This window comes from Etheostoma spectabile, chromosome 1 (genome assembly GCF_008692095.1).
Source record: "Etheostoma spectabile isolate EspeVRDwgs_2016 chromosome 1, UIUC_Espe_1.0, whole genome shotgun sequence".
NCBI classification, from domain to species: domain Eukaryota; kingdom Metazoa; phylum Chordata; class Actinopteri; order Perciformes; family Percidae; genus Etheostoma; species Etheostoma spectabile.
Window position 1 is genome coordinate 15,347,935 of NC_045733.1, and position 27,588 is coordinate 15,375,522.

At 41.7% G+C, this 27,588-nt stretch overlaps 1 protein-coding gene across 1 annotated transcript in view; it reads left to right on the forward strand.

Annotated features, from left to right (window-relative positions):
- LOC116707010 (protein TANC1) overlaps positions 1-27,588 on the forward strand; it is a 34,007-nt gene that overhangs the window by 3,030 nt on the left and 3,389 nt on the right. The window contains exons 4-27 of the mRNA XM_032544153.1: positions 1,315-1,407; positions 2,938-3,068; positions 5,031-5,319; positions 6,020-6,301; positions 11,579-11,695; positions 11,861-12,151; positions 12,905-13,029; positions 15,343-15,574; positions 16,364-16,530; positions 18,724-19,032; positions 20,308-20,508; positions 20,722-20,825; positions 20,983-21,091; positions 21,477-21,599; positions 21,700-21,936; positions 22,156-22,365; positions 22,564-22,645; positions 24,057-24,190; positions 24,282-24,405; positions 25,342-25,517; positions 26,126-26,258; positions 26,816-26,845; positions 26,935-27,026; positions 27,177-27,323. Of these exons, the coding sequence (XP_032400044.1) occupies positions 1,315-1,407; positions 2,938-3,068; positions 5,031-5,319; positions 6,020-6,301; positions 11,579-11,695; positions 11,861-12,151; positions 12,905-13,029; positions 15,343-15,574; positions 16,364-16,530; positions 18,724-19,032; positions 20,308-20,508; positions 20,722-20,825; positions 20,983-21,091; positions 21,477-21,599; positions 21,700-21,936; positions 22,156-22,365; positions 22,564-22,645; positions 24,057-24,190; positions 24,282-24,405; positions 25,342-25,517; positions 26,126-26,258; positions 26,816-26,845; positions 26,935-27,026; positions 27,177-27,323 (3,938 nt within the window). The remainder of the gene's footprint in view (positions 1-1,314; positions 1,408-2,937; positions 3,069-5,030; positions 5,320-6,019; positions 6,302-11,578; positions 11,696-11,860; positions 12,152-12,904; positions 13,030-15,342; positions 15,575-16,363; positions 16,531-18,723; positions 19,033-20,307; positions 20,509-20,721; positions 20,826-20,982; positions 21,092-21,476; positions 21,600-21,699; positions 21,937-22,155; positions 22,366-22,563; positions 22,646-24,056; positions 24,191-24,281; positions 24,406-25,341; positions 25,518-26,125; positions 26,259-26,815; positions 26,846-26,934; positions 27,027-27,176; positions 27,324-27,588) is intronic.

Below are 27,588 nucleotides of genomic sequence, written 5' to 3' on the forward strand. Positions count from 1 at the left end.
TCTCACACTGTTAAGAATAACAAACACACTGTCAAGGAGAAAAAAAGTAACAAGACAAGAAAGATAAAATTAATTCTAGGAAAAACTGAAGAACACATACACCCAGATGACTTTCTACATGCATGCATACAAACAGTGTGTTTGCATACGCATGCACGTCTACATATACCCATAAGGGTCAGTAAAAGGAACTTGAGTTCCTCAGTTCTGCACGTACATCATTCCAGTAAAATAACACTAAGCAAAAAAACATTTTGAGTGGAGGGCTTTTCGGATTTCATTTTATAGCATTTTCTACAGTCTGAACATGGATCAAATATAGTATTTTCTATGTACCTCATAAATATTTCATGTATATTCATCCACTCTTTAATACAAGTTTGTAACTAATAATATATATATATATATTTTTTAAATAAGTTCTGGGGTATTTTTTAAAAACAAAAATAACAAACTTTATGTTTACCTGGGGTGCCTCACCTTAAAAGAAGCACAAGGTGGCAGTGTCCTGCAGCAAGTACAGCCATTTGGAAAAAGGTGCCGTTACATTTCATTGCATGCAGCAGTGCCTTGTTTTTCCCCAGTACACTGACCGAACATGACAAGGAAAATTACACCAAATACAAACATACACAATCACGGCCTTTGTGTGTTTGGTGGTCAAGCAAAATCTAATGTTAAAATGTATGTCAAACAGTGTTTCCAAGTCTGTACACATGCGTGATTCAAACACTGAACAACCTTGAGTATAAAAATTCAGGAGCCTACATTTCAGTGTTCGCAAACATCTCATCCAGTCCGAGAGATTCTGCGCTTCCAAGAACCCTCAGACGTTGCATAAATTGAGACACACCCACACATGTCAATATGAGTGCACTGCTGTCCCTGCCATCTCTCTCACACACACACACACACACACACACACACACACACACACACACACACACACACACACACACACACACACACACACACACACACACACACACACACACACACACACACACAAACACACACACACACACACACATGTGTTAGCAGTGTTAATATATTATAGATAAACGCCCACAGTACAGTGTATATTGTACTGTTTGCATGCATGGCTCGTACTCTGTACATACTGCTTTACACTCCTGGGACACAATTCAAATTCTGCACCACAGATCTCATTTGGGTAGGCTTAATCTCTCTCTCTCTCTCTCTCTCTCTCACTTTCTTTCATATCCCTCCTTATCTCCACCCTCAATCCCTCCCTCTCTCCCACCCTGCCTGCTCTCCCTCCCTCTCCCTTCTCCCTCTTTGCTGTGGCCGAAGGACGGGTAAGGAAGCTGGAGTATGTGGATGGCTCTTCCAACGCGAGAGAAGCTCTCGTCTTTGCCTCGTGCCGTGGCAAGACAGACCACAGAGGTGAGAACAGGAGTGTGTGGGTGTGTTAAGCATCATGTCGGGTTTTCCAAGTATTGGTCAGGGAAGCTGAATGAGAATTAATGGGGTAGAGGTGAGTAAATGATGAGATATAAGAGAAAGTGAGTGTGTGTTTGTGTGTTTCATTTACATGTAAAAGGCTTTGCATTAAGTTTCTCCTTTCAGATGAATGTAGGGCTAGCGACGTCTGTGTAATCCTCAGTGCATCACTGAGAGTGGATTTGTTTTGTCACAGTTCCTCCCGAGCCTTTGCCCTGACTTCACTGCATGCTGCTTATATACTAACGGTTTGATTAAAGCAATAATGGGGTAAAACCCTACATCTTAGCCAGCTTTCTTTATGTTTTTGACCAGAGGGCTACCCTTAGGCTTAACAGATTTTATGAGGCATCTTCCATCCCGGTTGCCAGGCACCTCTCAGCTTCCCGTTTCCAATGGCAACTGCTTGGTGGGTTGATGAATAGTACTGGACATTCAGTCTGTCCTCATGTTACTCCAGATTGGATCTCAGTGCTCTGCTGACTAAATGCAAAGTTTTCTCTCCTCCCCCTCTCTGAAATACACATCCACCCTTCCTACCCAAGTTTTCAGCAGCTTTTGAAGTTGTGAAGTGGAAAGAGTATAGACAAACTGGGACACTTTATGAAACAATAATTACAAAGCTAGCCTCTCAAAATTGACTTTGATCCTATCAAGGCTAGGCTCCTGTTTGAACACAGTTGGGTTGAAGATGAAAGCGATGTGATGCTGTACCTCTCAAAAGATGAGAGTGAGCCATGACAGAACGAGAAAGTCAGTGGAGGGAGTGCAAAATGAATGACGTCTAAACGCAAAGATGTTTGTGAGGAGGAGTGAGCTGTTCCTGTAATCCGTGATGTCCTGTCATTCTGTTTATATGCCTACTCAATATGAGCGTTACTCAGCTGATAACGGAACATAGGTGAGGTGTAAGAACGGAGGACTGTATTGCTCAGCTGGTTAAAGCACCAAGATGTGACAACTGTTAAAGCCTTATTTTTCAGAGGTGAGCGAGAACCTGAGAGGAGTTGGGGTTGTAGGTCAAAGCATCAGGGAGCCTTAAACAGTGATAAATGAAAGCAGCACATGGCCTGTGTCAGCCAATCTCTCCTAGAGCAACAGAGAAGGCAGAGCCAAGGCTTTCCTTCATCTGCTACGGAGTCGACACCAAGCTCATTGAAATTCACAACCCGTCTCTTAACCGAGAGCACCTGGCAGGCGTGTGCACAGGAAAACTCACAACCTCACACAACCCCTTGCTGCTGCCTCAACCAGGGGGACTGGAAAGCCACTGTCTGTGCATTCATAATCAGGGCAGCTGGGGCTGTGCCGACCTGTGGATGCATACGTTTCTCGCGGTTCACCGGCGATGGTGCTGGGTGGGAATCTTTGGAGTGAGCTGAGCTGAAACGAGAGCGTCAGTTAGATGATGTGGCCTGCCATTTTTTCCATTCGCTTGTTAATCTGTGTGTCCTGAATGTGTATGTTTTCCAGACCTCCACGTGGAGCCCCAGCCGGGCTCCTCCCTTTCTACCCAGGAACTGATGACCAGACTATGCTTCTTATTGGGAGACGCAACGCCCGGCACTGCTAGCTCTCCTATGGAGGACAGGAGGGAAAAGAAGGTAGGGCAGCATATTGATTCATCGGTCCCTTGCTGTCATGTCATATAAAGAAAGCAATGGATGGTTCATTAAGATAACCATTTTTAGCCATTACATTGACGTCAAGAGCTTACTTTCTTCTTTAAACATATAAATATTTCATACTAAAGATTAGTTGATAGTTTTAACATTTTTGTAAATTGAGTGCAAGTCCAAGTGTCAAATGTTGTGTGTGATTTGACCACTCAAATTCCCCATTGGAAAAATGTATCACTATACATTTTGGAATATTATTATTTGTGTTGCTAGGCTTCTATAGGACTCCATTTCTGTAGTCAGTGCCCTTTCACTTAACCCATCTCTGTGTGTTACTATGTGTTATGCCTCTCCATCTCTGTGCCTTTGCATTGCTCAGCCTTGGCCCATTTTCTCAGCCTCATTCCACCACCTGAGCTCCAGATTCAGTCAGTTTCACAGTGATAGTGAGGCTCATATGAGGAATGTGGGTTGTCCTGGCTAAGATAGATGAGGCTCTGGTATAAAGGGAATAACAGTGAGCTGTTTCCACTCTGCTGCCTTGTCTCCCAACAGTCTCTGTTGCCGAAATGTTGCATCAGTAATAAGGAGACCTGAAATGCATGTGACCAAACGACAAGGATAAGGAATATAAACGGACTACATTTTTTCTTAGAAAACATAAGTTTTACTGTAAGATGCTGTCAAAAGATTTTTTATCTCTTCCGACCATTACACACTGGTCACAAAAAAAAAAAATTCTATAAGAGACAAGTGTAAATACTATACTATTATGTAAATACTATACTATTAAAATATCTGTAACATGTGTATGAAAAAGCTGTTTTCCTCCTCTAAGAAAAACGTAAAGGCAAACAACACACACTTTAACTTTAAGCGTATTGTAGGGTTGATCACAATGTATTGTGTAGATGTTACTATGTGTACACTATGTATTTATTCTCTTGGCTTTTATAAAATGTGGATTTAGAGGCTGTCTATCAGTAGATGTGATACATGTGAGATCTAGCCATAATGATAACTGCTTGAATAATCTCAGCTTTTTTTCAATCTGGCTCTTATTTTTGTAGTTTTTTTTTCCTACTGTGACTTATTGTGTTCAAAACCCCATTGCTTTATTGTAGAGCTCAGTGTCGGACTCAGGCCGTCGTAGGGACAGTGGGGAAAATAAAAAGGGCGCCAGCTGCATGTGGTGGGCAACAACGTACAGCCAGTTTTTTTTTTCTCCATTTAAGGCCAACCATTAGTGCACTTCATCTTATTTTCTCCATTGAAAGGACACACTAGAAGACACTTTAGTATGTGTTGTTTACCATAGGGGTATCCGTTTGAATTTTTTTTAAACATGTGGCTTCATGCTTAAACTTTACATGCAGTTGCTTCAAATCAAATTGCTATCCAAAACACACACACACAGTCACTCACACACAGTCTGATGCTGTAGTATGCTTCATACTTAAAATATATCCTGTCACCAGTGAATGTTAACATTTCATTTTTTCTTTGTAAAATCAGTCCCATGTGGAATAGCAGAATGTGTGCACAGTGACTCTTACAGTAAATTGGAAGTCTACAGGGAGTGATTTAGTTTTGAACACAGCCAGCCATCCTTATAAAATACTGTGAAAATGACAGCCAGGATGAAAATAACTGGAAATATCTTTTCATTTCCCATCTGCGTGCTGTGCACACACAAACATATTCAGTCACACAAAACAGTGTGCATGAAGGCAAACACTGTCACACAGAGCAGAGTACTGTTAAAAAGGGTAGCAACTGAAACAGTTTACTTTATAATAGTCACTTAGATATGATTCTTTTCATTCTCCCTGCACAGTTGAGTTGATCAGGTTGAGTCTCTCCCTGTGATTCTCGATACATCTTAACTTTATATCACTTTAACCTCCTTGATCATGTATCAATATCTTTCTGCTCTCTTTTTTTCAGTGTGACACCTCTGCTCAGGGGGGGAGTCCCAGCTCCACTCTTACCTGCAGCACTGCCTCCCCCTGTTCAGAGAGCCCCTCTTCCACCCTGAGCACCATTGCTGGAGGCCAGCCTTTTCCCCAGCCTTTACCCGTACCTTCACCCCACGGCAGCTCCAGCACAAGCCCCAGTGGAACCCTCTCCAACTCCGTACCCAGTTCTACTCCTGGACCCATCACCAGAAGCAGCCCTGGGCCTCCTTCTCAAAGCCCCACCTCCACCCTGGGGAGCAAGGACAGTGGAATCATAGGTGATGGTTGCTGCTGTGTAGCTTTTGAAAATCCTGGCCATGTTTTCAAATGATGTCTATGCACATTGTGTGAGTTTAGATTGTTTTTACTCTAGGTGAAGCATATACAAAAGTCCCGCCGTGCATTGCTAGAATTAAAACAAAGTGTTAAAAATGCATCAGCAGCCTATTTAACTCCTTGTTGAACCACTAACCCATCAAATATGAGTAAGTGTCACACCTTCCTACACAATGATGGTGTACCTTAGTTTATGGTTCATGTCTAATGTGTACCTCTACCCCACAACTAGTTTCTCTACGTTGCCATGTGCCACTGCAGCCTCAAGGCTTTAGCTCCCTCCTGTCAAAACTGGGACACTGCTGTCTTTGTTGCTTATGGGTCTGATTTTCTTAAAATAGGACATTTTTCTCCCTAAATAGAGTTTGTATTTATAGTTAAATTCAAAAGTGCTAAGGGCACATCAAGTACAGTAAAACGTTGTATCATTGATTGATGAGTGCACGGCTGAGAAAACAGGCGTATTTTATTGTTGATTGAGTAAATAGGATTTGTTGAAGTGGAAGACAATGCTTAGTTTGGTCTTTTAGTCAATTTTAACTGATAAGAAAATGCAAGTGAGCAATTGCATGCCATATGTTCTTTAGAAGTTTGAACTTTTTTTTGGCTGCCTCCATTAACCCATATTTTCTTGCGGCTCAGCAACCATCACTAGTTCTTCTGAGAATGAAGAGCGCAGCGCCTCTAGTGAGGTCCTGACTAGGAATAAAGGCCCAGGGGCCGGTGCTGGTGTAATGGGCCATGCAATCGAGGGCCGCCATCCCGGGCCAACAAGGGACAATCTGACCACGCAACCAGATGAGGCCTTACCTAGAACTGACATCATGGAGCCCAGGACTCCACCAGCACCGAAAAGACCCCTCCCACAGCACCACCTACACAGCACTTCCTCTCTTGTGATGCCCCGTCCAAATTCTGTGGCAGGTAAGCTTATTCTCACTTTCTTGCTGAGAGTTTGATGAGAAAATCAATACCACTCTCATACCTGTTTATTCAATATGGAGTAGGAGCCAGCTGCCGCTTAGCTTAGCGTAAAGACTGGAAACAGGGAGACAGCTACCCTGACTTGTTCTGTCCAAAGGGAACAAAATCTACCTAGCCCTAGCAGCACCTCTAAAGCTCACTAATTAACGCGTTATGTTTCCTGGAGGTTGCCAGTCAACCAGCGGAGAGTCCAGGATGTAACTGCTCCCAGGCACAAAACAGTCCAGCACATAACCTCTTGTAAAACCACAGCATGTCGTTTTTACACTTCTATTTTTGTACTTTTTTGACATAATGTGTTAGTGAGCCAGTGAGTGAATTGCTAAAGCTTCAATTATTTTGTAGTTGAAGTAGGTTAATGAGAGTATGAATGTGACAGCTGTGACCCGGGTGAGAAATATTGACTGAATGGCAGATTGATTGAATTGATATTTGACTTGACATTTTCAAACTATTCATCCAATTCAGAGAATTTGCAAGATGTCTGTGATGCAAAACCTAACTTCATTGCACCGTGTGTTGGTGCTCTGCTTACCACTGAGGCTGGATGCACACAGTGAGCAGTACCAGTTAAATGTCCTGGGAGGCCTCCAGTTGTCATAAAAATATTCCCCTCCCTCTCCAGTCACGATCTTTGCTAGTGCACAAGGCTCTTTTTCTTTCCTTAGATGTCAGTTCATTTGTGGTGGGAGCAAAAGAAGAGATTCCCTAAGGAGTGGATTCACAGTAACGCCTGCCAGTTTCTTCTGTCAGCTGGTGCTTTCATTTAGAAACCCTTGATGAAATTCAGAATAAAGATGAAGCGAGCCACATAGCATTGTAGCCACTAGAATATGACACCTTGCGCCTATTCATGAAATATGATATGATTAGATCAGAGTAATGATGTAAATTATCATATACGTCAGGAGACTAGTATTCAAATTTAACTTTAATTGTTCCCAGATGGAAAATGTAGTTATAGCAGCAATATTTTTAGGCAAAGAAAAACAGGCTGCAGATATGAATATAATGAATTGAGCTTTTATAAACATATGCTCCAGTGCTCTAAATTTTAAGAATATCTTCGATGATGTATTATGTATAAGGAAATTGTATGTTTTACATTAGATAGTGTATGCAAAACAGCAACATTAACAGCCGCAGAACAGGAACACAGAATGCGTTGATTACAAACTGAGCACATTCCATATAAATATATTGAATTGCAGATGATGAGGTTTAATTTTCCAATTAGTCAATGCATAATTTATAATCTAGAATAGATGGAGGCCCCATCACCTTATGTTCCTCACTGTCTGTTTTCATTAACAGCCTGATAATCAGAATGGACCAAAGTAGCACATGCTCTCAAAGTTTCCTGAGATAAACGCTGACTGTTGCAAGCACAGAAATACGAAAGGTAGTCCAAGGCAGTTTGCAGAGGCAATAGCAGTTACATGCTTCATCAGCCCCTTAGTGGGTTGTGACCGGGGCCATATTGGAAGAACCATTGTAGGCTACAGTATAATGACTGTTGGCAGAAGGCACCTGTTTTTTTTTATTCGTGAACAAGTCAGTGGCTGAAGACACATCAACTACAGATATGATGCTAGTGGTGTCCATGCTTTCAATGTTTTCCTGGTATTCAAATTAGCAAGAGTCTTTTAAGGCTTAAGATGCAGCCTCTCAAAGGTCTTCATTATGTGACAGGTCAGTGCTGGCCTATAGGCTCTGGAGAATCCTTTTTGTGATAATAAGACTATGCAGGAATACTGACTTTTGAAAAATATGTCTATTCACTTTCTGCAGGAGAACATCAATACCTCCCTTTTATCTGTCCATTAAAAATGAGGCTACATCCAGCACACAGTTAGCTTAGCTTAGCTTAGCCGAAAGACTGGAAACGGGGAAACAACTAGCCTGACTCTGTCCAAGGGTAACAGAATCCACTTACCAGCACCTCCCAATCAGCTCACTAATTAGCACGTTGTATCTTGTTTGTTTAATCCGTACAAAAGGGCAATTTGCTGTTGGACGGTGGCTTATGGGCTGGTTCCAACCAAGAAATAGTCTGCCATATAAACCCCTGTAAAATGGTGAATTGTTGTTTTTGCACTTTGATTTTTGTATGTATTAAATAAACAAGATATAATTTGTTCATTAGTGAGCTTTAGAGATGCTGGTACGTGGAGTTTTGTTACTTTTGGACTGAGCCAGACTAACTGTTTCCAGTTTCTGTGCTAAGCTAACTGGGTGCTAGCGGAAGCTTAATAATAACAACGTAATAAAAGTAAATCAATGGACAGACATAAGAGTGATATTGATGTTTTCATTTAACTCACAGTCAGAAAGCGAATAAATGCCTTTCCCAAAATGTTAAACTATTCCTTTTATGGTTGAAAAGGTTGTGTGGAATCATAAGGGGCTGGTGCTATCAGGCATGCTGTGGGCTTTGGCCAGGACTGTAGAGTTGACCTTTAAAGTGTTAAATCATCAACAGGAGTTGGAGGGTAATCAACTACACTGTCATCAGCAGTGAACATAAAGGCAGACAGTGAGTTGTGGTGGACAGGGTCCCATCAGGCTGGACTGTCAAGGGTGGAGGTATGAGCTGTCCTAGTGTCTCTGTGTCAAACTGGCTGAAAACATGTTTGAACTCTTTCAATCTAACATTGGTCCACTCAGCCATTTGGCCTGGCTGTCTTTAGCTGGCAAGCTTTCTCATCCCACTCCACACCTCCTTCACACTGTTTTGCTGCAGACTGTTCTTCATCCCTTCACTGTGGATTTTCTTTCAATCCTCCATTCTCCACTTCAGCTCTTGCTTGACAAGTACGGTAATTTCTTTCACGTCCCCTGTCCTAAAAACCCTTGTCTGCCTGTTGAAAAGGACGTCATGTTTTCAGTGTTCCAGCGTTTATTATTTGCTCGTCCTTGATCTTTTTTCTTGTATTATAATTGCAGGGTTCACGCTGTAATTGTTTTGTCTTGCATCAGGTAGCCCCTCATTGTCCTCTGGGTACTCCACAGTTCAAAAAAAGCCCTGTAAATTATAATATGGCCTCAGTAGCTTAACACTACACTCGCACTCTCCTGCTGCAGGATGATGGACACACGCAGGGAGGCTACAGAATATGAAAGAAAAGAAAAAAGTGTTGAACGGGTGAGGGAACTGTATGTACCACAGTATTGTAAAAAGCAAGTTCAGTGTGTTATTCTCTCTGTTCTAAATGAAAACGAAAGAGTGACAGTCCAGTATTACACTAGGCAGTAAACATGAATGTCATTTTAGAAAGCATAAACACATTATAGTATGTTGTGTGGCTGACGTGTGAGTGTGGAGTGATTTGGTGATTTGTCATGACGTTGCTGAAGGATGTTGCTGGCCAGCATCTTCAGGCTCTGACCGTAATTGCTGTTTTAAAGCTGTAAGATCAGAGATGTGTTGCAGCTCTCTCTGATGCTCTGAGAAGATTACCAATGACTGCATTTAACATATACAGTATATGATTATATTTTTGTGAGGTCATCATCTGTCCAGGGCCTGCACTTGCTTGTCTACTGCCCGATTGACTGGTCTATATACTGTATTTTACAGATGAGTGCAAAGGGCCTTTTTTATCCCACTCTGGAGGGATTAGTGGCAGCAGTAATGCCAGATTTTCAGATTTTACATATCATTTATATTTAATGTTACAGCAATGAATGAAGGAAATGAACCGGCCTGTGATTTCACAACCCAATAACATGAATAAAAGCAAACCTAAATATTCCGAAAATCAATATCATACAACCAAATGAGCATAGACACTTCCTGATGCAGTGAGTGTGGGCCTAGATAGCCATGCCTAGAGTCATAAACCACTTGGATTAGATTAGATTAAATTATCCTTCATTAAGAGAGAGGACAAGAACTTGGAACAGCGACTGGACTAATACAGAGGTTCTTAACCTTTTTTCTGAGACAGATGAGCAGCTTAACCAAGAATGAAATGTTACTGGAGACTTAATCTGACGGTGCCTATGAACTAAACTACATCAAGGACAGAAAAAATGTAACATTCCCAAACATACAAACATACTATAGTCTCTGGAGTTTGAACGAAAATAATTTTTGTTAGAATTCAATTTGATATCCATCTCCGTTCCATCTCCCAGGTAAATCCTGGCAACAATTAAATAAAGGCAAACCCTGCCAAAACAACAACTAAAATGTTCAAAGTAAGACGTTACATCAGTTGACTATACTTTACTCCATATGAGAAATCTTCTAAGGACTGTTTTTAGACTGTTCAAGTAATAGAGTACAACCCTAAAACATGTAAAAATATGTTTCTAATGTTTTGTCTATAACATGTTTTTTTTCTCACAAAACATTAGAAACAGTTTACAATACAGGGCAATTTAATACAAAACCACCAGAAAATACGACTAAAAAATGAGAGTTGAGTGGACTCAACACCTCTCATTACAAATTACTAATTTGTGATGCATCATATTTACGACAGGAGTATTGTTGGATGGATTGCATTTCAGTGCACAGAGCTGTCTGTTTTTTTGTTACTCTGTTTTGTTGCTTAATGATATGCTGTTATTGGAGGAATATATTATTAACTTTAGCAGGAGACCAAATGTAAGAAGCAGCTGACTACACAAAGCCTATTTCATTATTCTCCACAGTAGCATGGACTAAAGGCTCTGCCAAATGTCTTGAGAACTGCGGAAAGCAAGCCTGGCTGACCTTTAAACTCTGTAGTGTGAGTGGGTGGATGGATAGGAGAATGTGGGAGTAAAAACTCTTTTTGCTTCTTGCCTTTTGTATGAAATTTACTTTATTTCTCTTTATCATGTTGGTTTTTATGTGTCTTATTTGGTCATTAGAAGCTTGTAATCCTGTGACTGAGAGCAGATTTTTGCATTACAGCCAGCGATGTGTTTCCAGTGATCATCACAAATTTGCTCTCCTGACAGAAAAAATAATTTGGTCAATTCAGACTCATGCTAGCTTGAGATCACAGGGCGTTAGATGAGTTGTTTGCTTTTCTATTCCACTCTCTTCACTCCTCAGGGTCATTGAGAATTGAGAGCAAAAACTGTTGTCTCGTGTCTCCATGGATACCATAATTGACTCAAGCAATGAATTTGACACTTGTGTGGTATGCATGTATATCTTTGCACATTTCCTGCATCGCTCTCACACTCTCAATTCATTCCCCACCCGCTCTCTTTTTAAAGCAACCAGCTCCACTCGACTGGAGGATTTGAGTTATCTGGACAACCAAAGGGCTGCTGGACACAGGAGCTCCGTCCGCAAACACAACACAGCTGGACGCACAAATGATGACTCCAAAGGTATTTTGTGACTTACCCTCGGGGTCAGATCAGTGTGTAAATATAGCTTGGTGCAGAAACATCTGCAGACCTGTGTGGAACATGTACTCACTTCCCCAATGTCACCGGTTAAAATCACAAAGCCATTCATAAATAGCTTTGACTGTTTCCTCTCACTCCATCCAGGGAGATTAGTGCCATTCAAACAAGCTGACATCATGCTAAAACCGCTGCTGTTTGAAGTCCCCGGCATCACCGCAGAGACACCTTTTGTAGGCCGGGATTGGCTCTTTACACGTCTGGAGGAGGTCCTGAGAAAAACAAGCAGCTGTGAGGGCCGCGGTGCTGTCATTGTGGGTAACGCAGGATCCGGCAAGACTGCTATCATCTGGCGGTTGGTGACGCTCAGCTGTCATGGCATGCACACGCCACAGGGAGGTCCCAGCATCCCTCACAGCCCCAGCGCCTCGCCCAAATGTAATACTCCCATCTTCATTCTGAGCAGTGTAATTTGTCTTTGTGTGTATGTCATACCATTAGTGAAAGAACACAGAAGAACCCTATAAGTTGACTTGATAAATCTTCCAGTATGCTCCAGTAATGTCAGATATTGGAGGAAAAATCACTTTTTGTGAAGAGTTGGTAACTGGGTCACTCACTCTTCTTTCAAGTACTCCCCTGAGGTTTCTCTGCTGATTGCAGTTGTGTAAGGGGACTGCGAATGTTGTTGTTGCCTTATTGTGAGTGGCACTGGAACAAACACTCACACAACACATTTTGCACGTTGCACAATAAATGCATGTTGCATACGTTGACATGCTGTTAATATTGTTTTCCACTTAAACGTGACACACTTAGAGTTATGAATAAGAAAGACCAAAAAATACAGATCTCAGCCTTTTCTTAAAATAGTGTCAACAAAAATGAAGGGAGCAATGCATTTTTTTTTACGTCATTGCTCTCTCTATATCTTTCTGTTGTCTTTTTGATTTACATTTAACAGAGGGTATAGCATGAGGTGTGCAGGAATCCAGAAGTGTCCTTCTTCACTCATCTTATGTGGTTTTTCTTAATGCCATATAGTCTTGCTTACATATGCACTAATTAGCTACAGCAGTTTAATTGTCATTCTACTTTACGCGTTGCATTTCTGTGCTTATACCAGAGACTTTATGTAACAGGTATAATGGCAGCTTTGCGTTTGTTGTTGTTGCCTTGCACTCTGTTCAGGTGGGGATAAGCAGGGAAAAGCCACCTCCAAACCAGCTGATTCCCAGCCCAACCAGAGTGCTGTTGCAGGAACAAATGATAGTGCAGCACAGAGGAAGGAGGTTGTCAGATGCCTAGCTGCCAAGGTACCTCAAAACACACATGCACACACACGTTTGTATTTTAATATGTGAGGACCTTCAATTACATCTCTAACCTGAAAGCAGTAGTTTGGCATTTTGGTAAAAGCCTATTTGGTTTCATGTGGAGAGTCAGATGAGAGGATCAATACCCCTCTCATGTCTGTATCCCAAATATAAAGCTTAGGCCAGGAGATGGTCTTCTTAGCATAAAGACTGGAAACAGCTATCCTGCCTCTCTCAAAATCCATCTACCAACCCCTATACAGTTCACAAATTACAACGTTTTATCTTGTTTATTTAATCTGTATAGTAACCAAGGTGAAATAACTTAAATTTACAATGTTACAGACTATTTCTCAACCAGGAGCAGTTGATAGGCAACCCCCCGGAGACTCACGGAAGTTCATGCTGGCTGGGTTTTTAGCTTCATATTTTAATGAACAGATATGGGAATGGTGTCAATCTCCACATCTAACTCTACACAAGAATGCAAATAAGTGTATTTCCCAAAATGTCTAATATTAAATGTAACTCTTCCTTTAACCATCAAAACTACCTGCCTTACCCCAGCCCTGACTCTTAACTCAAAATGGCCTTAATTTCTAAAAATGAAATAAAATAAAATAAACACTCAGATTGGTCCTCACAAAGATACAAGAGTACATACACACATATTTACACAACACACTTCTGTATGGTTCTTGTTATTTAGGATGTTGCTGACTTACCTGCAGTTATAACATACAAAAGGAAGAAACTGCATTGATATTGTAGGAGTGCTCCTAGATTTAGCTTCTTGTTATAGATACTTTGATAGCCCTGGATGCTTTTCCTGCTCCAAATTTTCAAGCACGGCGATATAATTCAGCATCATAAACATTGCTGTACTGTAGGGAGCTATGATTGTTACAAACCTTCACAAAACACTGTAGAGGGATCAATTCAAAGAGATAAACACACATCAGGATTGTTAGTGTTTTAAAGAGCTATGGCGCTGCAAATTTGTGACACAAAATTTGAATGTCATAGTTTTCTCCTCGCTTGTTGGGCACATGTAGAACATGCTGCTGATTACATCACATAGATGACATGGAAGCTTCTATATTTACTAACTTGGCCTCAATAAGAGTTTCCATGGGAACTAGTCAGACTACTTGTGATGGTGAGGATGTTTGCTCAAAAGTAAATCATTGATAATGTTCTATGTGGACCACTGCTGAGCAAGACAAGGGCCTATCTAAGCCCTATTAGTGAATATTTTTGGAAATGCAATTTTTAATGCAAAAGTGCACTGACAGTTTACAGATAAATAAAATCTCCCAGCAAGACAGTAGCCAATTTTCTCAATGTTTTTGTGTTTTATGCTTTTGTTCAGTTTGAGTCCTGTATTGCACAATTCACCCTTTTTAGTAGTGATATGTTTCATTTCTCAGACTCTTGTTTACCATGCAGCAACTATTCAGTGAATGTGTTATATACAGTATACTCTGCAGTAATATGTTGAATGCATCTCTTGTTGTTGAGTATCATGAAACTATGTTATGACTCAGCTACCCTCTATGATTTCTGTGCTTATATCTTGGGGTTATTTTATTGTAACCCTTATTTATTATATATTCTGTGATACTAGTTTTAGAGATTTTCTCCTTCGGGATATGAACAGAAAATCCGAACAGTTACAAACAGCATCTGAATTTGTGAAGTAATATTTGTCCCATCATGTTCATCAGATTGAGACTTTTTCTTCCGTATCAAAGTAATTCAGGTGGTTGTAGTCGGTACAGTGCAAACAGAAACGGCTTTATCCAAAGCAGCATGACTTCTCATGAGTCAGTAAACAAATAGGCTATAGGCTAAAAACACAGAGGTGGAAATAGTTTTATGTTCTATCTTCAGACATTCTGCAAGGTTTATCTCATGATATTAAAGCTTGAAGTCAGTTTCATTTTTATAGCCCAATATCATAATTCACAAATTTGCCTCAAGGGGAAATGCATAGTACAGTGTGTTACTGGACAGTCAATGAAAACTGAATGAAGTCTCAAAAGTGTATGCAAAATAGTCAAAATACTGTAGCTGTCTCAATTGCTTTCTCTTTTTTCATAGACACTTCAGACCATGTGGGGTTTCCCCATTTTTTAAAATAAAAAATCATGCATTATGCACACTATTAACACTAAATGTGAATCTATAAATTTCTAACCGGGCCATTAAAAGCTACACAGCTATAATTTAGACCAGCTTTTACTGTAAAATAAGCAGATACAGACAGCTTTGCGTTTTCAGTGTTTCACCAGCCTCTTTTTCTTCTGTCAGGTGGTAGCCTTCCATTTCTGCCAGGCTGACAACACCTACACCTGCCTGGTACCAGAGTTTGTGCACAGTGTCGCCGCCCTGTTGGCCAGAGCGCCACAGCTCGCCCCATACAGGGAGCTGCTGGTACAAGAGCCTCACCTACAAAACACACTCAGCCTGCGATCCTGCGTTCAAGACCCCATTGCTGCCTTCCGAAAGGGCATCCTAGAGCCCATAGCCAGCCTGCGTAAGGGTAATGAAGTCTACACACACACACACACACACACACACACACACACACACACACACACACTCTTTAAGACAAATGTAATAATCAAGTTTAAATTCAAGTTTCTTTTTTTAATTTTAAAATAGTATCAGTTTTAAAGTGGAAAATTGTCTGCTTCCCTCACCATGCAATTAGGGAGCCTACTGCTATCTCCTGTGTGAAATAGCCTATTAATGACTCCATGATGGGCCCATAGATTATTCCTTAGTTAAGGTCAACGATTTGAAACAGTGTAGAGTGTGAACCAGATGTTAGGTCATTTAAATTTGGACATGAGTGTTATTTTTGCCCTGGTGAATCATCAGCATCCCACCAGATTTCAAGGTCTGAAAATACTGTGGAGAGGCTGTGAATGTTACGGGAGTATTAGCCCCCTCAGTTTCTCATGATACAGTCAGTTAACTAGATTGATGTGTTATTATGGCCAGGCCCTCCACAGTCTGAGAAGAGGAGTGCTTTGTCTACTCCATCACTATTAAGCAGGATTGAAAAAAAAGGGAGAGCCCTTGTGCCTGAGTGTATGAATCCTCCCAGGCTTGCAGGGATGCATTGACTGCTTAGATTATGTGAAACATGATGGATATATCCTGTTTCAAGCTAATAAACAACAATAGCCTCTGGTCCCTTTCAGCCGAATATAATCAATTTTAGCAGTTAGTGCTTATCTCAACATATCCTGTGCTCTTTGCCAGGCTAATTCATTGTATGTGGTCTTCTAATGTGCTTTTTTTTTATATCTTTTGCTTTATTTAGAGCGCAGACTTCCTGAAGAAGACTACATCATATTGGTCGACAGCCTTAACGAGGCAGAGTTCCATAAACCAGACTATGGGGACACCATTGCCACTTTCATTACCAAAATAATCTCCAAATTTCCCATCTGGCTGAAGTTGGTGGTCACGGTCAGGACAGGCCTGGTGGTGAGTGAGATTATTAATATAGCAGCATTACATTGATTTTTGTGTCAAAGGGTTTCTTTACCCAAATTATATAAACATATTTTCTCACTTAAAGGAGAATTCCGGTTGATTTCAAAACATAGCTGTGTTGTTTGTAAATGCGAAGTGCTGTCAGTAGCGAGAAAAACGAAAACAATCGGTGCTGCCTACACCGTGTTATCCTCTGCTAGAGTTAGCACCCAACAGGCTTAAACAGGGCAAGTTTTAAATGTGTTTTTAGCCTCTAAACATGTTCAAAATGTCATTAAAAGTGTCTACCCATGTCAAGTGATTCCTTACGAGTGAACACAGCGAATGTGACTGCTGTAGATGTGACAGAAATTCATGAAAGTTGTGCTAATTCAGCTCTGTTTAGTTCCTGTGTTGAGATGGCAGTGAGAGAGCTTAGGGACCGTCTATAAACTACAACACAGAAAAAATATAAAACAAAAATATGAAGGCAGAAGGATAACACAGTGTAGGCAACACCGATTGTTTTCGTTTTTCTCTCTACAGACAGCACTCCAAATTTCCAAACAACAGACCCACATGTTGACATTGACCGGAATTCTTCTTTAACTCTAGAGGTATGGTCTATGGGGAACGCATTTTAGGGGGCGCAAAGGATTTTTTTTGTTGTAGTCCCGCTGTTTGAAAATTGGAAGCAAGCCAGACTGGGGGACCATTTGCATTGTTTTAATACTGTATATCCGTAAGTGTTCACCCCACCTCTTAAGTTAGCTGCGATAGCCTCCAGCCCCCGCGACCCTGCTAAGAATAAGAGGGTAATAGACCCTACATGGATGTGTATTTCCAGATAAATTGTCACGGTAAGATCTCACTGTGAACATTTTCAGTGGAACTGCTTTCTATCAAAAGAAATTCTGCCTTATATAGCTGTTGAAAGGTCTGTGGATTATTACGAGTTACAAGAATGCTGTTTGTGGAAAAATGTTGTTTTCGAATTTTTATGCTCTTTAAATGCCAAAAATTAAATTCCATTCATCTCTCCTGTATCGGAATTTACAGTAGTCTTGAAGTGTTTGGAGGCTCCTCTTCTTTTTTTGCACCCTGTTTTTGCCCATCCAGCACCTAGCAGAGCCTTAATGCCAGGTGAGCACTGGGCACTTTATGGGATGTAGGAAGACATCTCAAAATCTGGGCAAATAGAACATAGAGGTAGGTGAAGAGAAAATAGTTGTTGTTTTTTTACTTTTAGTTTCCCCTTGCCTCTTCACATTATCCAAATCACAGACATGCCCACACCATGTAGTTCAATGTTGTGCTTTTACTGCCATGGTATAGACTCTGTGGGTTTTTGCACAGTTGCTCTCTCTAGTCTGATGTATTTTCTCAATCCGGTTGGTAATCCCACCAAACAGCAGGCGCATCTGTCCAATGCGAAAGCCAAGCCTCAAAATGCTGCATGGATTATGCCCTGAATGGATGGTAATACTACTGGGAGTCTGCTGGGAGTCTGGAACTTGACAGCCAGCCAGCTGGTTACATAATTTGATTAGTGTTTGGGAAATACACAAAATACATTTGGGATCATTTTTTTTCATGATACATGTGAAGTCAGCAAGCCTTAAATACCAAAATGTAAAGATGAAGAGTACATCTATCATTCCACCCTCCCAGTATCCTGATTGGATCATAATTCATTTTTTCCTTTTTTATCAGCCATTTCACAGGAACTCTTGTATAACACCCTGGATATTTCACAAACAGTTGGGAAAGGGTTAAGTGGAGCACGGTCCACGACCACAAGTCAATTACTTGTCGCTGAACCAAAATGTCATTCTTCGTTAATGAGGAAGTAAGCGGCAATAACATGGATTTAAAAAAAATCAGTCATAGCTGGTTTTGGCCGGTGTTGAGCAGTTGAGGATGGCGAGAGAGAAGATGAAATGTGACTCTGAGAGATGCCTGTGAGCAATGTTGGAGCTTCAGTCATTGTCACACTATTTACTGTACTGTATCCCATGGCTCTGTGTGAGTCAGAGGCAATGGCATCTGACAAATGGGTCCTGATTTTGGTGCTTTTAATTTGTCCTTAGCTAATGCGCCAAAGACATACTATTGTTTAAACACTCAGGTGTTTGTGCCTATGTGTGGAATCTGTTTTTACCAATAAGCACCCATAAATAAAATTAATAATTTTCTAATCTGCAGGAAATCACCACACTCCTTCCCTTTTCTGGCATCTCTCTGGACATCCTGCCAGACAGCAGTGATCTGGGAGCTGACCTGAGTGACTACATCCATCACCGGGTCAGCAGCAGCACCCAGGTCGCCGCTAATGTCACCACACCCACAGGCTCGGCCCCTGATCAGCTGCTCCTCAGCAAGTTCAGCAGCCACCTGTCAACACGGAGCAACGGCTCCATCCTCTACCTTCAGCTGACCCTGGATCTGTTTCACAAGGGGCACCTGGCTCTGAAAGGTGGAAACTACCTGGTGGTGCCTGTGTCCCTGTCAGAGGTCAGACTTGTAAAACGTTGATTCCCAACAAGCAAGTGGTATTTGTTCCCAAATGGTGCAGTTGCCAGACATGCGTAGAAAGATTGTTGATGAGCTCAGCGAATTTGAAAAGACAGAAATTATACTTTGATTATAGAAAACAAAAACTGAGGACCCCTACACCTGAAGACCATATGTTGCGATTGAGAGTGCGAGGGGGGGGGGGGGAAGCAAGCAGACCAGTTTAAACGTTAACTTAAATTAATGGATGAATTGTTGACAAAAAACATTGGGATCCACAGATGTGGAGTAATGAGCGTTATCAGTTCACTTATTATTAAACTACAGTGTTCAATCCTTAATGGCAAAAAAGACACATTTTACTCGTGACTGTATTTTCTAAGACCCACCCTCCTCCTCCTCCTCTCCTCCTCCTCCTCCTCTTCCTCCTCCTCCTCCTCCTCCTCCTCTCCTCTCCTCTCCTCATCTGGTCAAGTTCACAGTCACACTTAACACTTGTCATCCCGGTGAGCTGTCTGGTGTGAGTGGCATCTTCGCCTGAAGCCCAAGCAATTAATGTCCGTAAAATACCCACACAAGGTACACAGGCGACAGCCATTGTTCAGACATGTTTTTCACAAAAAAAATGAGAAAAATGTGTACTTGCGTGCTAGACAGATCAATAAAAGATTACAAAAAAATGACATGATCAAAGGCTTTATACAAAGTGCCAAAAATAGTCCACAGTGACTAAAGTAAATGACAGACGCATTTTAATTATTGCATAATCATCAGTGAAAAATAGGACAACAGATGACAAAGTGTTATTATACACACAACGGCCAAGAAATGTGATGATGTAATGATTTGATAATGGATGTGGAAAAGCATGCATAAAAGTGTGCTAAAGATGTGTGAGCCCAGGTAGTGGGCAGTTTAGACAAACAATGTGGATCATTTAGTAGAATTAACTATTAAAACTAGTTTCAAAGATTAACCCAAAACTATTCCTTACCAGAGGTATGCTGAAATGTTTGCACCAATAACTTTCAACAGGATTTGTGTATTGCACATTTAGCTTGGCTCTTGTACTTTCTTTTTTTAAATTGTTGTTATTTTTTATAATTTACGTGTTTCCCTTCAGGAGGTCGCACATGAACTTTCGACAACATTGTAAATAGTCAAAAGGTCCAAGTTCCACAACAGCTTCTCTTATTCCCTGGTTCCCTTTAGTCCAGATAATGCAAGACATGTCCGCTCACACACAACATCACTAACCCTATGAATATCTGTTAGGTGTACCTGCTGATGTGTCACGCGAGCTTTCCGGATAAAGAGGTCTTGGAACGGGTACTTCCGGTGCTAAATGTGGCACTGGCGTCTCTGCACCCACTGACTGATGAACAAATGTTCAGGGCGCTGAATGCAGGCAGTGTGAAGGGGGAGCTGGAGTGGAAGGACTTTCAACTGAGATTAGACAGCCTGGCTGGATTTATGGTAAGACTTGATATCGCTGCATGGAAGGGTACATAAGGATTCAAGCTTTTGTTTTAGAGATTTTTATATTGTGTTTGTAGGTGGTTTTTACTTACATAAAAAGCAAGGGTGTGTGTGTGTGTGTGTGTGTGTGTGTCTGGGGGTGGGGGGTGATCATGTCAATTGATTGTACCTTTAGATGTAAGACATCTTCTGTATCGTTTGTGTATGTAGGTGAGACGTAGGGATGGCACCCGGATGCTGTGTCATCCCTCCTTCAGAGAGTGGCTGGTTTGGAGAGCAGATGGAGAGAGCAGTGACTTTCTCTGTGAACCTAGGTGAGATTAAAAGTCAAAGGTCATGCAGCAGGAAATTATTAAGATCCATACAATAAATAAGTTGTGTCTACACCGAGAAAAAAAAAATTCTTGGCAATAAAGGAGAGTAGAACGTAGGCCATTTCTGATTTAATAAGTACACTACACATGCTTACAGGAGTGGCCACGCTCTCCTGGCCTTCATGTTCTCCAGACAGGAGGGCAAACTGAACCGGCAGCAGACAATGGAGCTGGGACACCACATCCTCAAGGCTCACATCTTCAAGGTAACAGAAACCTGGATTACTATAGATATGTACTATGACTATGCATATAACTTGTTTATAACTAGAAGTGATTGTGCCGCATCCCTTCTGAATTGCCTCGTTAACCAAAGGATTCAAGTAAACAAGTGTATTATTGCAAAGAAACACACAAAGAAGCACGCAAACAAGAGTGAATCCCCTGTGCTTACCATCACCCACACACATTAACACGGCTCATGGTACAGTGATTATTGTACCGTTTGCACGCAAGGCTTCTACTCTGTACATACCACTTTACTCCTGGGACACAATTCTAATTCTGCGTCACAGATCACATCTGAGCAAACTTAACTCTCTCTTTCTTGGTTGCTCTCCATCTTTCTGGGTCTCTATGACACGCTCACAGGGTCTGAGTAAGAAGACAGGTGTGTCCTCCAGCGTTCTTCAGGCAATGTGGGTGAACTGCAGTACAGACAGTCTGTCCGCTGCGCTGGCCTCCCTGAGGAACCTATATACACCTAACATCAAGGTGACATACCTCTACTTTACATTAAAAAAAATTACTCATACACCCAAATGCATCTTACATACAGAGATACTGTATACTATTCGTGATTTTCCTCTTGCAGGTAAGTCGTCTGTTAATGCTAGGTGGCGCTAGCGTGACCTGGTGTACAGAGGTGGTTGGACATGCTCCAATTCTGGCCGTCCACGCCCACCTGGGGCATGTGGAGATGGTAGCTCTGCTGCTTGAAATGGGCGCACCAGTAGATGGGACTACTGACAGTGGCATGACACCCCTCTGTCTCGCCGTCGCTGCAGGACACGTAGACATCGTCAGCCTGCTCTGCAAAAAAGGGGCCAAGGTCAGTGTCACTTCTGTGCAAAGAGGAAGAGAGACAAATATGGGATTAGAGTGTGTGACCACCATAATTACCATGGATAAATGTGATTTCAATCCTGGTTTTGCATCCACCACAGTCTCAGGATCTATTCTGGGAGACGGATGACATGAACAGGCCTGATCTAGGCCAGCCTATTAAAGGAAACCTGTTGTATGTCACCTGTGTACCCCTTTCCGCCAGGTGGGCCTTGCTGATAAGACTAACCAGTGTGCGCTGGTCCATGCTGCGCTGAAGGGCCATGCAGAAATCATCAACATCTTGCTGGGCCAAGATTGGGGAGACGATATCGCCACTGACCCACAGCAGCACTACAGCAATGAAACTGTGACTGGGAAAACACAGGCAGCCCAGCAGGCGATTACAGCCGCAGCTAGTGTGGGACACACACAGGTACGTACTCAGGTGCTCGTGACAACACACTCTGCTGGAATTCCTTGTTTTATGTAGAGCATGTTGCCCGTCCTTACTTGACGTAGAGAATATACAGTATTAGATGCAGTTTGCTGTGATCAAGGTCTGTAAGTGTTTTGGTTTTCTTTCTGCACAGCAAGCCAATACAGAGAACTGTAAAATTGTATTTTCCTGCAGGTGGTGAAGAGCTTTCTGGACTTGAAAGATGAACAGCTGGCAGTGCAGATGGATGCTCACGACTCTCTCTGGGGAGAAACGGGTGAATTTCTCCTATCAGTCAGAAACATTTAGCTTTCTCTCCTCTTTCTGTCTATCAGTGTGGATCTAGAGTCATGCTCAATGGCTTAAAGGTTGCATTTTTAGGCACATTCTAGCGTTCTGTGCAATGAATAAATATTAAACAGCTAACTTCCCTGTATGTGGATGCACAGGAAATTTTGCTGCACGACAACTAGATACTCACTCACTGGTTTCAGTATTATGATTTTAGGATGTTCTGGTTGATATCAAAAAACCGATTCGATTGTAAATAGTTTTGTATTTTTTGGCAGAAACGGAGCATCAAATTTATCACACAGAACATCTCGTCCAGCCACATTTGTAGCATCTAAAAAGCAGCTTTTATTCAATTGTAATACTTTTACCTCTATCCCTGATGTGATAGTGCAGCCTGCAGAATTCTGTTAGGTTCATGTCTGATGAGCCTGTATCTCTGCCTACAGCACCATTAGAGTATAATTCTATTACACAGTCCCCTCCAGTGCTGAGATAGAAAAAGTCAGAGCATGAAATAGCCTCTGAAACATTCACCTTTGCATGTACAGTACTAGGGAGTTGTTGTATGTTTTGTTTAATGTTAGAATCATTGGATCTCAGTCCATTTGCACAGATAAAATGACCAGGCAAGGATACAAGTCTGATTACTTAACCAGGGATTTGTACTTCTTTGGGAATTACAATTACCCAACACAGTTGTGCATAGAGTCTATCATATCATATATATTTGAATTTTCTCTTAAAAATGAAAATAATTTTTGCTGGTTCAGTTTACATATCTAAAGCAGCAGCTTCACTAACCCTGTTATTATATTGTGCAGCTGCACAAAGTCACCTTTAACAAAGACCAACAAAGCCATTTTTGTATGTTCTTTGTCTTACAGTATAATACAACAATAACTTATCTTTAAAGGCAGTAATATAGAATTGATTTGTTCACTGAAGCATGAGGTCACATGAAACATGATGTCATTTATCAAGGGTACTTGGAGGTTAGAGAATGGCATTAATAGCTTGCCTCTATCCCCAGCTCCTCGCAAACTAAAAAAATGCCCATTGTTTGTCAAAGTATCGCTGGCTGGTTAAGGAGGGTGCATATTATTTAGTATGTAGAGTTATGGTTGGAAACGTTGTTTCTTTTGTTGATGCTCTTGTTGAAGAGGAAGAACAAGATGGAGAAAATGCAGCTGTCTTTGATTGATTGACCTGTCAGATGTCTAGACGTGTATTAAAACAGAAAATATAACACCTGTGTTGGAATCAAATAGATTATAGAAATAACCAAACTTGTTTTTCTCTGTCATTCCCTCCTGCTTCTGTCTCTCTCCTAAATGTATCAATTACATATTCATCTCCGCCTCGTCGTCTCATCTCTATGCCGACCCCTCTGTCAGTGCTGAGCGCGGCAGCAGGAAGAGGGAGGATGGAGGTGTGTGCGTTTCTCCTGGAGCGGGGGGCAGGGCTGGAGATACCCAACCGCAGGGGGATGGTCCCGCTGCTTAGTGCCACCAAACATGGACACACACAGGTGAGGAGAAGTCTGGGCACTGGCAGAGCATTTTGTTCATTTAACCACTCCTGTACTGTTTTTTTTATAATTCTTGTCCTTCCTTCGCCAGATTGTAGAGTTGCTGCTAAAGCAAGGTGCAGATATTAATGTCACTGAAAAGCAGGGCCGCACTGCACTGATGCTGGCTGCCTCTGAGGGCCACATGAGCACTGTTGAACTCCTGCTGTCAAAGGGTGAGACTCCTCAAACATGTCAAGCTAATATCTTAAAGTGCACATATTATGCTCATTTTCAGGTTCATAATTGTATTTAGAGGTTGTACCATAATAGGGTTACATTGTTTCATTTAAAAAAAAACAACGTATTTTTGTTGTACTGCACATTGCTGCAGCTCCTCTTTTCACCCTGTGTGTTGCGCGGTCTGTTTCAACTAGAGTGAGACGTCACACTTCTATTCCATCTTTGATAGGTCACACACGCACAGTAGCTAGGTAAGGGCTACTAGCCAGTCAGAAGCAGAGTATGAGGGCGGGCCATGCTAGCAGCTAGGTGAGAATATAAAGTGTTTCAAAGTGATGCACGTTTATCATAGAAGGCTGGACTACAATAGAGCTGTTTGGAGCAGTTTGTGAACAGTGTTTTCTGTTGGAGATGGTAAGTCCCTTTGGGGTGGACTTTGGGCTGTTCCGTCCATCCATCCATCTTCAGCCGCTTATCCGGTATCGGGTCGCGGGGGCAGCAGCTCCAGCAGGGGACCCCAAACTTCCCTTTTCCCCGAGCCACATCAACCAGCTCCGACTGGGGGATCCCGAGGCGTTCCCAGGCCAGGTTGGAGATATAATCTCTCCACCTAGTCCTAGGTCTTCCCCGAGGAAGCGAAGGAGCAGCGGCTCTACTCCGAGCTCCTCTCGGATGACTGAGCGTCTCACCCTATCTCTAAGGGAAACGCCAGCCCCCCTCCTGAGGAAACCCATTTCAGTACCCTGGATCTCGTTCTTTCGGTCATGACCCAGCCTTCATGACTTTGGGCTTTTTCACTTTTTAAACTATAACGTGCACAAAATATATATAAACACAATAAAGGAAAGAGGGAAAAAGCATAATATGATCACTTTGATACGTTTTGTACCTGAACTGCGGAACAACATTTGCTTTGTTTGTGGTCCCAGGTGTCTCTCTGTCCTCTGCCGATCAGGATGGGCTGACTGCCCTTAGCTGGGCCTGTCTGAAGGGCCAGAAAGATGCTGTGCAGCTTCTGGCGGAGGCAGGCGCAGACCTGAACCAACCAGACAGACAGGGACGGACTCCTCTTGACCTCGCTGCCCTTAACGGGGATGCAGATACAGTGGGTTTCATGCGGTTGTTTAGATGGTATCATGTTGATAATGGATTTTTTTTCTAGTGGTCTATCGTTATTTGAAACAATTTTATTTGCATTTACTTGTAAATATTCCTTACCCAAAAGATGAGTTTTCTTTTCTCCCTGCGTTTGGGATGCAGTTTATAGATCTTGGTGGGGAAGTTGCAAAACATTATAACACCCAAATGCAAATATAAAATACATAATCATCCACACTAGCATCAACAGAGCTATTTTAGACAAATTAACTAAATCGTAATTATTAAAATCACGATAATCATTTCCCCTGCAACACAGGACGTACATTTCCAATCACAGTTCATGTGGAGTAAAAAAGCCTTTTGACTCTCATACACGTAATCTATTAATCAGCAGGAGAATAATCAAAACTATCTGAGGATCAAAAACTTTCCAAAAACATCAGGATATAAAAAGGGGCAGACAGCTCTGTTGCTAATGTCAGCTAATGTAATAAGCCATACTGTGTGTAATCAACCAAATTATGGAAATATCTAACAATCATTTTTCATTGTTAGCATCTTACATTGAAATATAAAAATAAAAGAGGTTGTTGTTATTCTATGCACATCCAGGTGCATTGCCTGGTGGAACACGGAGCGGTGCTGGAGAGAGCCGACAACAACAGTGCCAGAGGTTCAGATCGGACGACTGGCTGCCAGAATCCCACCCTGGTGACTTCGGTGCTTAAGAAAGGATCTAAAATGGGTAAAACCACCGTACTTACCATAACCGTCCTGTAGTAAATCCCCCCTCTAGGGGTGCAACTAACAATTATTTTCTTTGTTGATTATTCTGTTGATTATTTTTTAATAGATGAATCGATTCAAAGTTTGATCTATAAAATGTCAGAAATGGTGAAAAATGTCAATCAGTGTTTCCCAAAGCCAAAGATAACATCCTCAAATGTCTTGTTTTGTCCTCAACTCAAAGATATTCAGTTTAATGTCATAGAACAGTGAAGAAACCAGATTTAGGAAGCTTAAGAATTTAGATTGTTTTGAACACCTCTCTGGCTAAACTCGCTACTCAGGAGTGTATTCATATTTGTATCTTACTACTTGTATCAACCGATCAATAAGTCTTACTTAGATAGATTTGTATTATGTGCTTTATTTTAGCACCTGCATGCTCTGCATTTATACCACTTTATATTTCCATGCAGTATAGTGTTACTCTCCATTCTGCAGCAGCTGCAGTTTTACATCCACTTCTCCAACTCTCTTCCCCTCTCTCTTTCTCTATCCTTGGTTGCTCTTCGAAAGGCTACAAAACGGCTCCACACGATCGATCAGGTACATGATTTATGCAAAACACAAAGTAAAAGAGACAAGACTAGATAGATAATCGAAAGATAAATATACTGTATGTACCACTCCGACAGGTCATGCTACGTGGGCTATGGCTTCTTCCAAACCAGACATTCTCCTCATCCTGCTGCAGAAGCTGATGGAGGAAGGGAACATGCTTTACAAGGTACGGTCTGATGAATGTTATAGGAGGTGTGTTGTGAGGGGTGTGGCAAACTTTTTTTTTTTATTAGACTTCAAACCAAGTGTTTTGTGGAAATTGTTTTCCATTATCCTCTGTCTGTTTTTCCGTCCCCTCTTCCTGTGTGTTTCTCAGAAGGGACGTATGAAGGAGGCAGGCCAGCGTTACCAGTATGCCCTGAGGAAACTACCTCGTGAGGGGCAAGGAGAGGAGCTGAAAGGCCTCAAAGATCTGCGGGTCTCCCTTTTTCTAAACCTTTCCCGCTGCCGCAGGAAAACCAACGTAAGGCCCACAGCTGTAACAAACCGCTCATGCACTATTTAACACAGGCAGGTTTATTAGACGCTGAGGGGATGGCAGGAGGCTGGCGAGGCTAGGTAGATGCTTAAGATATATAATTTATCTGTATCAACATAAAAAGATCATGTCAGCAGTGGTACAGCTCACTGTAAAAATACCTCTGCTTTTCAGATCTAATTTCGAGTCCACCTGGTAAACAGAATGTACGTGTAAGACCTGGAAGCAGGTGCTGACATAATGAATAACT